This window comes from Cajanus cajan, chromosome 5 (genome assembly GCF_000230855.2).
Source record: "Cajanus cajan strain Asha chromosome 5, NIPB_CcT2T_4, whole genome shotgun sequence".
Lineage (NCBI taxonomy): Eukaryota > Viridiplantae > Streptophyta > Magnoliopsida > Fabales > Fabaceae > Cajanus > Cajanus cajan.
Genome location: NC_138521.1, coordinates 3940765 through 3953421, shown reverse-complemented (window position 1 = coordinate 3953421; position 12657 = coordinate 3940765). Strand labels below are relative to the sequence as shown.

Below are 12657 nucleotides of genomic sequence, written 5' to 3'. Positions count from 1 at the left end.
TAGAGTGGAACGTTTCATCATATAATCATAAGCAATTCGGTGGCGAAAACAACGGAACAGCAATCGCAACATGTACGGCGGCGCCTCCTCCAAGCTCGGCCGCGGCGCTCCGAACCGCCGCCACTCCTCCTTCCCCCCTCCGCCGCCGAACCGTCCCTCCGCCCCTGCCGGCCGCCTCTCCATGGGCGCCTCCTCCCGCAACGCCGCGAAGGAGACGGCGGCGCCGGCGGCTGAGGAGACCTTCCGCCTTACCTCCGGCAGCAACTCGCTGGCGTTTTCCATGATCATACGGCTCGCGCCCGACCTCGTTGAGGAGATCAGGCGCGTGGAGGCGCAGGGCGGCACCGCGCGTATGAAGTTCGGCCCCAATCCTCACAATCCCATCGGAAACGTAAAGCTTCTCACTCAATTTCGTTCTCAAATTTTCGATTGGTTTCTGCCAACCCTTCGCAAAGTGTTGTGTGTCAAATCAAACATTTAACGTGTTTGTTTATTTGTTTCCTTTTGGTTTTCATTGACGCTCACTTTTGTCTCTTTTTCTCCCTTTCTCTTGGCTTTATCGGAATCTTTTAATGCAAAAAACACGCGCAAACGTTTTGAAGTGTAGTGTCGATATAAACTGGGGTAACCGGGAATTCTCCATTCAGAACAGAATTTGAAATTGTGCATATGTATGCTTATGGTGAAATTTTGAAATTGTGAATTTCTGATACTGAATTCGATTCTTTATTACTGGTTATCCTTTTTCAACAGTGTTGTAATGATAGTGCTACTGGGAAGTAGTGACTTTTTGTTGGAACTTGGTTGAATTGTGTGCCTAATTTGATACAGGTTTCAATGATGAATACTAATGTATGGTTGGATATTGGTTTAAAATTAAGTTCAACAGAAAAACACGTGTTCAATGCAAAAAAAAAAAGAAGAAAATTTCGTGTGTAATTTTTCTTTTCAATCCCAGTTGAGTTCACCTCAACTAGTTCTCAAACGCACTCTAAGTCACTGAGTTGTAAACTTGTCAATGTTGTTTCTATTCTAGAGTGAAATCATGTGATTTTGCCACATGGCTCAGTTTGTGTTTACCGTTTTTTTGTTTTCATGTGTTTGCGTTTTTGTTAAGCAATTTCTGATCTGTAGTTTGGAATGGCTGTTGTTTTATTTGTGCCAGATTATTGATGTTGGTGGGAAGGAGTACAAATTCACGTGGTCAAGGGAATTGGGTGATCTCTGTGATATTTACGAAGAGTGCCGAAGTGGCGAAGATGGAAATGGTTTGCTTGTTGAGTCTGGGTGTGCCTGGCGAAAGCTGAATGTGCAGCGTATCTTAGATGAGTCCACCAAAAATCATGTCAAAAGGCGGTCAGAGGAAGCTGAACGCAAGATGAAGTCTCGCAAGTATGTTGCCTTAAATGGAGATATTCCTTGTTACTGCACATACCTCATATTATGCACTACACCCTTTGAGAACCCTGTATTTTTAAGTGATCTTTTGCCTTTTTCTTTGTTAATTTATCACAGCTTGTATTTATAAGAAAATGCTCATGGTACTTCTAGTAAAAGGATATTTTCCTAGTATTTTCAAAATTTGAAGGTTTGCAATAAAACTCAATTGATATATACATGAGCACTTATAAATTTCAAGGATTTGGCTCCTCTAAAGTAAGTAATTGACGTTTGAGGGTAAACTAATATTAGTTATTGATGACAAAATCAACAATTGATGTTATGTGCACATGCATGGTAGATCATAAATATGTTGGAATATCAATGGTTGATTTTCTCATAAACAGTTGAGCCTGCTCACTTTACCCTTTCTCACTTTAGAGGATCCGAATCCAAATTTCAAAAAACTACTAGGATAACAATTTTGGAGCTGAACTCTAAAGTCTTGATGGCTAACTTTTTTATAAGTTATTTCTATGGTTGCTACTATTTTTATTTCTCTCGGAATTCTGTCTCACATATTATTAAATAAAAGCAAAATGTGCAGTATATTATCTATATTTAGGTACTGAGAAGAGTTATGGGTTTTTGTGAGTAGGTGTTCTTGAATTTGGGTTGGGATTGACTGAACCCTAAAAGTTAGCTCACGAGGCAAGGATTAATAAACCCTATATAAGCTCTAGTTGAGTCCATTGTTGTTAAATAGCTGCTGCAGTGTTATTGCATTGTAAATTCCTGAGATCCATGATTGAGATTCTGCACACTACTGTTGCCGCCATGGCTTTTGTGGTTGCAGCATGTATCTTTTAGCTCTGGCTAGTCTCCAACCAATTGGGCTTGATTTAATGTTATCACATTTTTTATGCATTTTATTTTTGTTTGCATACAACTTGATTTCTGATACATATTTAATATTTCCTTGGATTCACAATCATGATTCTTTACACTATTGTGGCCACAGGCCGCCATGGTTGTGGCATACATCCTGTATCCTCTGGGGAGTTCCTATCCAATTGAACTTTTGTGTTAATATTATGGCATTTTATTTGCTTGCAACTTGAATTTTTTATACATATATAATGACAATTTTTATGCATTTTATTTTTTGTTTGCACCCAACTTGATTTTTTATACATATAATATTCCTTGGATCCACAATCGTGATTGTGTACACTATTGTGGCTTCCATGTTTGCAGCATGCATCCTGTATCCTTTTCTCATCTCTGGCTAGTCTCGAATCGATTGAACTTGTGTTAATATTGTGGATTTTTTAAGCATTTTATTTGTGTACAACTTGACTTTTTATACATATATAGTTGATGTATATGATATATTTCAACTGCTATGCAACTTTCACTATTATCGTGTGATGCTATCTGCTATATGATATATCAGATATTGGCCTTTCACCATTTTCTGCGTGAGATCTCAACACACACTCCTCGTGCCTAGGACTGGAATTTGGACATCTAAAGGATGGGTCTTGTTGGATTGATATATATGTGTGTGTGTGTGTGATATATCAGATATTGGCCTTTCACCATTTTCTGCATGAGATCTCAACACACACTCCTCATATTTTTGGACATCTAAAGGATGGATCTTGTTGGATTGATATATATATATATATGTGTGTGTGTGTGTGTGGATTGCACTGGGAAAACTGCAGGGCTAGGTAGTTTTTTTAATATTGCACTGAAAAAGCCACAGGGTTAGGCAAATTTTGTACAATTAAAGGTGGCCCACTATCAATTTTTGTGATAGGCTTTGATACCATCTTAAATTTGGATTATGTCTAACTCAACCCTAAAAGCTAGCTTATGAGGCAAGAATTGCCCAAGCCTTTATAAGCTCTATTTTAGTAATATCTATAGTCGATGAAATTTCAATAATTGTATTATCGGCAGCATTTGGCAACTGATCCCAGTTCAGTTTGTTTTTAACAACCTGGCAGTTAAAAGTTGTCCAAACTCCTAGCAATTAGTTAGGTGGGGCCTCTAACTGAATTGTTTAGTGGTAGCTTGAACCAAATTAAGGGGTGAGGGACGGAGAGTAATAGAAAGAGCAATTCTAGGGGGTGGACTGATTTTTGGAAGTCTTGAATCCCTGGAGTTGAGAGATCTATTCCTGTAATTTTCATCACAAATTTTTCTCTTGGCTTTGCAATCTTGTTGATTCATAGTTCAGATTCAACGATGGGAGTTATTGTTAATCCTAATTGTTTTACTTGAAATAAGAGGCAAAGTTTAGTTGTTTTACTTGAAATATGAGGAAAAGTTTTCTGAGTATTATTTGGTGATTCAAAATGTACGATATGTAATGGTAATATATAGGTTAATCCTACTAAATGAAAAAACAGGAAAAATGAATTACAATATTTTTTTTTTGTCCATGAATATGGTTCACGCAGTGTCCTAAAACTGACAACCAAAAATTAATATACACTTGTGAGATGTGGCTTCCGTTTGCTAAGCATTATTTTAATACAATACAATATATTTTAATAACTACAAATTCTACCAGGATATTTATTGGAAAGAGAAAATATTCTGTCTGAAATTAGAGCTATTTACATATTTACAACAATTTTTGTAAAAAAGTTAACAAACTGTTGATGACATTATACTTGGCCAACTGGCCATAACAAAGGTTCTTGGTTACTAATACTCTATTTCTAGTGTTAAAATTTTGATTAACTCATCTGTTTATTTGCTAATTAGATTGCTTAGGTTTGATGTAAAATGGTTTGTCTTCTTATATACTTTCCATGCAGTGATTGTTTATGGCGTATGAATCTCCCCTGCCCTTTTTCCTTGGTTTTGGCCAGTTGTTCATTTATTTATGTTGTTTGCAACAGAGCCATTGTCTTAGAGCCAGGGAACCCATCTATGAAGAGTCAGCTAAAGGCATTAGCAGCTGTTGAGGGTAACTGTTTTTTTTTCTTTTCGGTATCTTGTACTAATGGATTGATTTTTTCTGTAATATTTTTAAGTGTAAAATTTCAAATTGCTATTTTCTTATGTCATTGAGATGAGCAACTCAAGTTTTTTCTTGATATTGGGCATGTTCACCTCCTTATCACCACTATTTTCTTCTGTCAAAGCCTTCCAGTTCTACTGTATTTAGTTTAATAATGTTTATAATATAGAAATATTTTACTGAATGGCCTTATACTCCCTTGTCCAGCTACACCATGGAAGAATTTCAATAAAAAGAAAGAGGCTGCCCTTAAGAAAAGGAAAGAGGGAACACTTCAAGGTGATTAAATTTCACATCTTTCTGACATAGCTTCAATCAATCTTAAGATGATATCACTTAGCAGTATTGGAACCTTTAAGATAAATTTCTGTTAGCATGAGTGATTTATCTTGAATGTCTGTAATCTGGACTTTTTTTTTTAAGTAGTTGTCGGACCCCCAAAATCTTCCCATAGATCTGGATTGACTTCAACAAATGCTGCCACCAAGGGCAGACATTCCTCTCCTCTTCCATCCCAACCAGATCCTTTTGCTGCTTCATCTTCTCCACTGGGACCTTTAAATATGTCCAAGAGCCTTGAGGATGCTGTCCCATCACAAATGACAGGCAAGCAAGATACTAATGCTGTCTCTGAGAGAGAAATCCCTTCCAGGACAAACATTGCCACGAGGAACACACCGGGAGGCAAGGGAAATAGTGGGTCTAAACCAGCTGATTTGCAGGGCATGTTAGTTTCTCTTCTAAAGGACAAACCTAATGGAATGACTTTGAAGGTGTGGTACAAAATCCAGTATACAATCTCCTTTAATATCTCTAAAAAAAATTTATTAATCTAATTATACACCTTAACTGCTTTCTCTCTTAATTATAGGCCTTGGAGAAAGCTGTTGGAGACACATTTCCAACTTCCATAAAGAAAATTGAGCCAATTATAAAAAAAGTAAGTGGGGGGATTCTTTTGAGGCTATTGTTTTATGATACACGTGTGATCTAATTTTTCAATTATTGTTGAGCTTCAGATTGCAAAATATCAGGCTCCAGGAAGGTATATTATGAGACCAGCAGTAGATTTGGAAAGTTTAAATAAACCTCAAACTGAAAGCGGAAGGTACCTGTTATTTTTATATAACTATACTTTGTGATGAAGATCCAAAATCATATCACTTTGGTATACCAGTACTTTAAGTTTTTCACTTTTATGGGTCCTATCCTGCATTTAAGGTGTATTATTTTATTTGTACAGTTCTCCTGATGACAATCACAGCCAGATACCTGCTCGTGAAGAGTTTCATGATCAGGCATCAGCTCCACAGGAAAGATCTGAAGAGAAAGCCCCAAATGTTGATTTGGAGGAAATGGTCAAAGTAAAATCCAAAGTAGAAGAAGAACCAAACAATTGTGAAAAAATTGATGCCCAACATACTTCTCCTGATATGGTTGCTGACAAAAAAGGTTCTGATCATAGTGAAGGGCAGGCAGGCACCTCCAGTGATAGTGGAAGTGACAGTGACAGTGAAAGTGACAGCAGTGACAGTGGAAGTGATAGTGGAAGCCACAGTAGGAGTAGAAGTAGAAGTCCTGCCGGAACAGGGAGTGCGAGTAGTAGTGATAGTGAAAGTGATGTATCATCGAGCAGCAAGGAGGGACTGGAGGGATCTGATGAGGATGTAGATATTATGACTAGTGATGATGAAAAAGAGTCAAAACAAAAAATAGAAGCCTCTGATCAAAAGATGCCCTTACCCAATCCTGTAATATCTCCTGAGCGAAGATCAATTCAGAATGAGGTTGGTGAGAAGCAAGATGGTAATGAATCTGATGCAGTTGAAATTGAAAAGGACTTACCTGAGGATCAGGAGGCTGAGATGGCTCTAGATACGGCTATCATTTCTAATAGAGGTGGAGAATATGTAGAAGAGACAAGGCCGTTTTCACTTGACTATCAACAGCTCCAGGAACGCCAAAATTATATAGGGAGTTTGTTTGATGAAAGAGAAAATGAAGTTAAAGATAGCTCTAAGCATGAACAGTCTGACAGCTCTGATAGGTTATATAAAGGTAAACACAAGAGAGGTTCTGATATGAAGAATATTGATGAGAAATCAGAAGGTGCAAAGAGGTTGAAAGCAGGAAGCTTGAGCCGTGAACCATTTTCTCCCAGTATGGATGTGCAGACACTCGAGAATTCTCAGAACTTATCTCCTGATGAATTTACTGAAGACATCTGTAAGGGACCTAATGTACAAATGCCAAACAGAGCTGATAGACCAGGGAATTCAAGTGTTAGCTTACCCAAAGAACCCAATCGAGCATTTCCTGGAAAATCTAGTTCAGAACAAACAGGTCGAAGATCCATAGATCAAACCATTTCAGAATACCCTTCCTATCCATCGGAAAAATCAGATAAACAGGGTGAAAGCATAAGGCATGGCAAAAAACACTCAGGAAAGGACTTCCGTGCTCGTGAAGCCTCTGTGCACAAAGATAAATCTCATAGAGATGGCTTGAATGAGGATATTCATGCCACTGAGAAAAAAGCCCCCAGGAATTCCAGGGATGATAATAGAAGTAAACAGTCACTATCCATGGATTCTTATTACCAAAAACAAGGTGAAACGGTTGGTAAATTAAAAGAAGGCCGACAAAGTACACAGTCACACTTCGGAGCATCACCTAAGGACAAAAATAGAATTGGTCTTAATCAATCCCCTGTAACTAATGGGCGAGGTATCTCTCTTCAAAGAGAGCTTTCAGACTTGGAGTTGGGTGAACTCCGTGAGTCCACTCCAGATGAAACTCACATAACAAAGCAATTTGAACGTAAAGGTTCATTTAAACATTTGGAGGACAGAGTAAACACTTCAGAGGAGAGGAATCCAGATGTTACTAAAGTAAAACCTTCATTGAAAGCAACTTCAGATTCAGGAAAGCCAGCCTCAGCATTTGTAAATTCTGGTTTTCCCAGTAATTTGGACAGTTCTAATAAAAAGAACTCAGATAATCATTTTGAAGATTCAACAAAATCTCGTTCTAGAGTTGCACAGATTCATTCACAATATTCAAAAGCAGATCATGCAGAAGAAGGATCTCAAAACAAATTGGCAGAAATAAGCAGTAAATTTAGAAATAATGAATCTGGGACCGGCCAAGATATTGACTTGGAAATTCGCAATGAAAGCAATAGAAGAGTGCCTGCACATGCATCTAAACAAGACAGTAAACGGGGAATGGTTTCCTACCCTATGAAAGAAAGTAAAAGACAAACACCTAATTCAGTAGAAGTGATGGCTTATGGAGGAAAGGATTCTGTGTTTGCAGATAGAAATCATGGTGATCAAAAGAAGAGAGAATCATCTTCAGACGAAAATAGTTGCTCTTATTCGAAGTATGAAAAGGATGAACCTGAATTGAGGGGACCGATTGGGACTCTTTCACAGTAAGCAGTTATTCATTATTTTTTATTTTTAATTGTTGTTCTGGTGATTGATGTTGTGATAGGCTTCTTTTGAGTTAATTACTTGATTTTTTTGGCATCTGACACATTTTTTTCCTATGCAATGCTAGATATCAAGAATATATGCAGGAGTATCGTGATAAATTTGATAGTTACTGCTCCTTGTACAAGATTTTGGAGAATTACAAGTAGATTCCCTTACAAATCAAAGTTGCATTTCTTTTCTGTTAGATGTTTAGTATGATTACTTGTCTGATATCTCTTACACAATTTGTAGGGACAAGTTTCAGAAACTAGGCAAGGATTTAGAATATGCTAAAGACAGGGATATGGATAGGTATTATGAAATCTTGCAGCAGATGAGGGAATCCTATCGACACTGTGCACCGGTATGTTCTGTCTGGTTCCTTCCCATGCATGCAGTATTTGTATAATTGTATTACAGCTCAAACGTTGGATAAATCATATCATATTTTAATACATTCTTGTTCTGCATTCAACAGTTTCTCAATATTTTATTCTTACTCAATGTCCTTATATCTTATCTTGACCATTTTCCTTTCTGTTTTGGATGATAATCTTTGAAAATACTTGTACTGCCTAAATCACATGTACGGTAATCTTGATGGAATTTATGTTTATCGAAAGTTATTGTGCATTAGACAAAATTAATCTTCTAGTTCATGTTGATGTCTTAAGCTGGTTCATTTTATTATCCATTTAAATAGTGAGTAGTGACAGGATATTGCATTGCCAGCGATGGCAATTGATGATAATTGTCTTGAGTGCGACTTGATGCAATTTTGGTTGAATTTAAAGTTAAACAAATTATTGATTTGTCTTTTTATTTTTTTTTATCAAGAGTGTGTTTGGGATATTGGAGTTTTTTTAACCTTTTCTCTGAGTGTTTCATGTGTTGTTTAATTTGTAAAGCTCTCCTTGTATTTAGTATATATCTTTTAAACCGTTGGGCATGATGTGAATTGCAGAGACACAAGAGATTGAAGAAAATATTTGTAGTTCTTCATATGGAAGTGGAGGTAATTATTCACAGTTTCTCTAACCTTGAAAGTATCAACCTATATGGATTTGGTTCTTTTGCATATATACAATTTAGCTCTTGAAGTTGTCGTTTTCATGACGAATTAGATTTTGGAGGCAAAATTGTATATGTACTCATTTTTATTAAGTAATAAACTTTTTGTCTTTTCACATAATCATTTAGTTATTTTGCTTCTTTCTGCATGCTCCTAACGCTTCTTTTTCCCACTTGCAGACAATTAAGCAAAGGATCAAAGACTTTGCAGAAGCGTTTAATAAATGATAAAAATACAGGAGCCTTATTGACTATTATGGTTTAGAATTTTTGGGTGATACATGATGTGCAGTTGAGTAGATGAATTTTTGTGTAAGTTGGATGTATACTAGCTTTTGGTACTATTTATTGGTAGAGCCGTATACTTGTGTATAAATGAAATTTTGTCTTGCTTTCTCGTATAGTTCTGGCATATTTTTTGTTTGGCCCGACCTTCATTTTGTTCATGTCTAGATAAATTGTATATTTCTTTTACTCCGTTTGACAAAATTCACCGAGATTCAGTCTCAACGCTCAACAGTCCTAGTGAAATTTGAGAATGTGCATTTTAAGTTCACAAACCAAATAAATGAATAGAAGGGAAGTAGCAATCATCCATTGAAGATTTACAAGGTCACGTGGTGATTTTGGAAAAACCGGTGCCAAATAGGGGAAGAAAAGAAAATAGGACTTGAGTATGATACCATAGTATCCGCTTTTTAACTCGCATTTTAAAATATGTCCTTGACACATTCTCCGAACTTCGTGAGTATTTGGGTACTTATACCAGTTGTTATTTGCATTTTATTTAAAGAAAATGTTATTGGATATCTTAGTTAGAAAATCAAGTCATGAGGAATATTGTAACTGACTAACAGTATTAGGGAATTAAAGGGTTTTAAATTTTGAGAAGGGAAGAATAAATCATCAAGAAAGGATTTCAGAGTTGGGTGTAAATTGGTAGGGGTATTAAGTATAATGTCAATTTTTGGATTAAAATTAATAAACTAAATAATGTGCAGATACATACGATAAAGAGGATAATAAAATATTGTTCTATTTTCATAATTTATGCAAATAAATATTTGTACCTTGATATAGATTCATTTAGCCCCTAATCTTTTTACTGCGAGTATTTAGTGGTGTAGGTTTAGTTGTGATTTCTAATAAGACTTCGAGTATGTTTGCTCCGGTTTAAATTATTATTGACTTAAAAGTCACTTTTAATTTAAAGTTAGAAATAAAGTTTAAAAAATTAAGTAAAAATTATTTGTTAGCTTTTATAATTTTTTTAATTTAAAACCTCTCTTTTTTAGTTAAAGATGTTTGACAATTATTTTTTTTAAGTTTTATTTTTATTTAAAACTAGTAATCCTGTTCATTAAAAAGTGTATATATATATATATATATATATATATATATATATATCTGTGTGTGTGTGTGTGTGTGTATATGTATGTATGTATGAGGAGTATTCAGATGACGTCTGTGTGTTTTAACTAATTATTATACTATTTAATAATTTTATATAAAATGTAAATTTTGTCGATTCAACCGTTAAATTATAATTTCATATCACCTTAAGTATGTGTATGAAATTTCGTTAAAATTCAACAATAATTTGAAAGTAATCAAAATATTTATATTTTAATATATTTTGAAGTGTATATATTATATCAATTTTATTTTATAAGAATGAGGTATTAAATCAACCTAGATTCATATGAAATTTTGTATTTATGATTTAGGAGTAACAAACTTTTAAGAAGTTTCGAAATTGAGCGATGTAATAGTTGATAAAAGTTATATCAATATTGTTTGAATCTTCTCTCTCTATATATAGAATATTATCTATAACCATATATCTATAACTATATATAAAAGGAATATTCCTTTTTGGTGTTCACTTTTTCAAAGACAATTATATCTTTATGTCATATTTTATTTTTTTCACTAATTTATATTTAAGACTAAAATAGGAACAATATATATACAAAAGAAAATTATTCTCTTTAAAAATAATAACTATCCACTTTTTTTTTTTGGAAACACTAATTTGTTTTATTTTTTTACGGAGTCACAAAATGCATTTTTCTTGCTAGTAAAACATAAAAATTATGTATAAAACATTTTCTCATTTTATTTTTCAGCAGTTTAAATAAATAATTACAAAATATTATCTTATTGTTAAATTATATTTTTTTAAAATATATAAATATATATTATATTTTCTATATGAGTCTTGAGATATAAAAAGAATATATTATTTCTATAATTATTTACTAAAAGAAATAAAAAAAAATGAAAACAGGAATTTGTGGCCTTTGCAAGGTATTAAAAAGGCAAAGCAAATATAAAAAATCATGGCACCATAAAAAGTCCTGCATGGGCTCGAATGGATGTTCTTTCGAGAAAAAAAAGTCCCGCTTCGCTTAAGCTAAATTTGTTTAGCTTTTTAAAAAACTACTTATTACTACGTTTTTTTATTTTTAAAATAAGCTACTTTTTTTTTTAAGTACTTTCATATAAAATGTTTTTGGCCAAATTATTACTTACAAAAGGAAATTAAATTAAAAACAAGTCAGACAAAGCACATTATTATCAGTTATAATCTCTTAAGGTCATCTTTATACATGTTCAACTTACCTTAATTGAATTTTTTTTTTATCTTTTCCTTAATTAGTACTGCATAAATTTCTTTTTGTATGCAATCACTTTATATTATATTTTTTCCTTTATAGTTATGCATCTAGATGTTGGTCGTTCAGTAAGAAGTCTCAAGGGGCTCAACTCACTCAGTTAGATGTTGGTCGCTCAGCGAGAAGTCCTAGAGGACTTAGCTCGTTTAGCTAGATGTTGGTGGCTCATCTTGATGTATTCGCTTAGCAAGAGGCTCTAGGGAGCTTAGCTTGCTCAACAACTATTAGATGGTTGTTTTACCCTTGTGATCTTGATACTACCTTTTTATTAATGACTAGTTGATGTATTTGAGAATGTGCATGGGATATATGAGGTGATATAAAGAATATGTGACATGTGAAGTTGGATCATGAGTATGTTACTGCTTCGAGTTTGTTTGACATGCATCATTTGCATAAAAACGTGTTTTAAACGTACGATATGGAATACATCGCCAAGGAAGGCTCCCTTGTGTAAAAACTTTGGGATTAGTCCTTAGGGATAACTCAATTTGGAAGTCTTAGTCATGCCCTCATGTGTATGAGGTGTATCTTGCATGACTTAGCTATCTCGACCAGACCCTAGTAGTATGTCCTCCTAATGAGAGTGCACAAAGGGTGTGACCTAACGTGTACTTCTAGGTTACTCTACGTGTATTGCTAACAACAATGCACAAGTTTTGTTTTTTACTGATACCACATGCATGATAATCTGTAATTTGTGTTCATTGTATATACATTATAATGTTAATTGTTATTGTTTATTATGTCATAAATGAAGCAAGCATGATAATGATATTATCTACGTATGCCATGTCTTGTCATATGTCTTATTTGAGTTTGGCTATCCGATTTGCATTCCTACACTGTAGGCTAGAATGTGATGTTTTTCACTCCCTTTGTCTTGAAGATGATCAACATGATGCTCAAGATGTTAGTGATGAAGCTTAGGATTCATGTTGGGTTACTCTGATGCAACATGTGACATCAAGACATAGTTAGGACTAGTCAAGGACTTTGATTTTATTGG

The 12657-nt window shown here is 34.6% G+C and overlaps 1 protein-coding gene across 1 annotated transcript; it reads left to right on the top strand.

The window, feature by feature from the left end:
• LOC109808068 (dentin sialophosphoprotein-like protein) lies at nt 1–9373 on the top strand. Its single transcript, XM_020370888.3, has 12 exons — nt 1–391; nt 1166–1392; nt 4299–4366; nt 4628–4699; nt 4847–5193; nt 5292–5360; nt 5440–5528; nt 5664–7856; nt 7985–8062; nt 8152–8263; nt 8864–8914; nt 9151–9373. The coding sequence occupies exons 1-12, from the start codon at nt 71–73 to the stop codon at nt 9196–9198; spliced, it is 3675 nt and encodes a 1224-aa protein (XP_020226477.1). The 5' UTR covers nt 1–70; the 3' UTR covers nt 9199–9373.
• The last annotated feature ends 3284 nt before the right edge of the window (nt 9374–12657 follow it).

What these genes read in the sequence shown, in the direction of transcription:
- LOC109808068 (XM_020370888.3), top strand. Translation starts at nt 71, where the DNA reads ATGTACGGCGGCGCCTCCTCCAAGCTCGGCCGCGGCGCTCCGAACCGC. An exon ending in AAGATTTTGGAGAATTACAA is followed by an intron (nt 8,063 to 8,151) that starts GTAGATTCCCTT and finishes CACAATTTGTAG; the next exon opens with GGACAAGTTTCAGAAACTAG. An exon ending in TTCTTCATATGGAAGTGGAG is followed by an intron (nt 8,915 to 9,150) that starts GTAATTATTCAC and finishes TCCCACTTGCAG; the next exon opens with ACAATTAAGCAAAGGATCAA.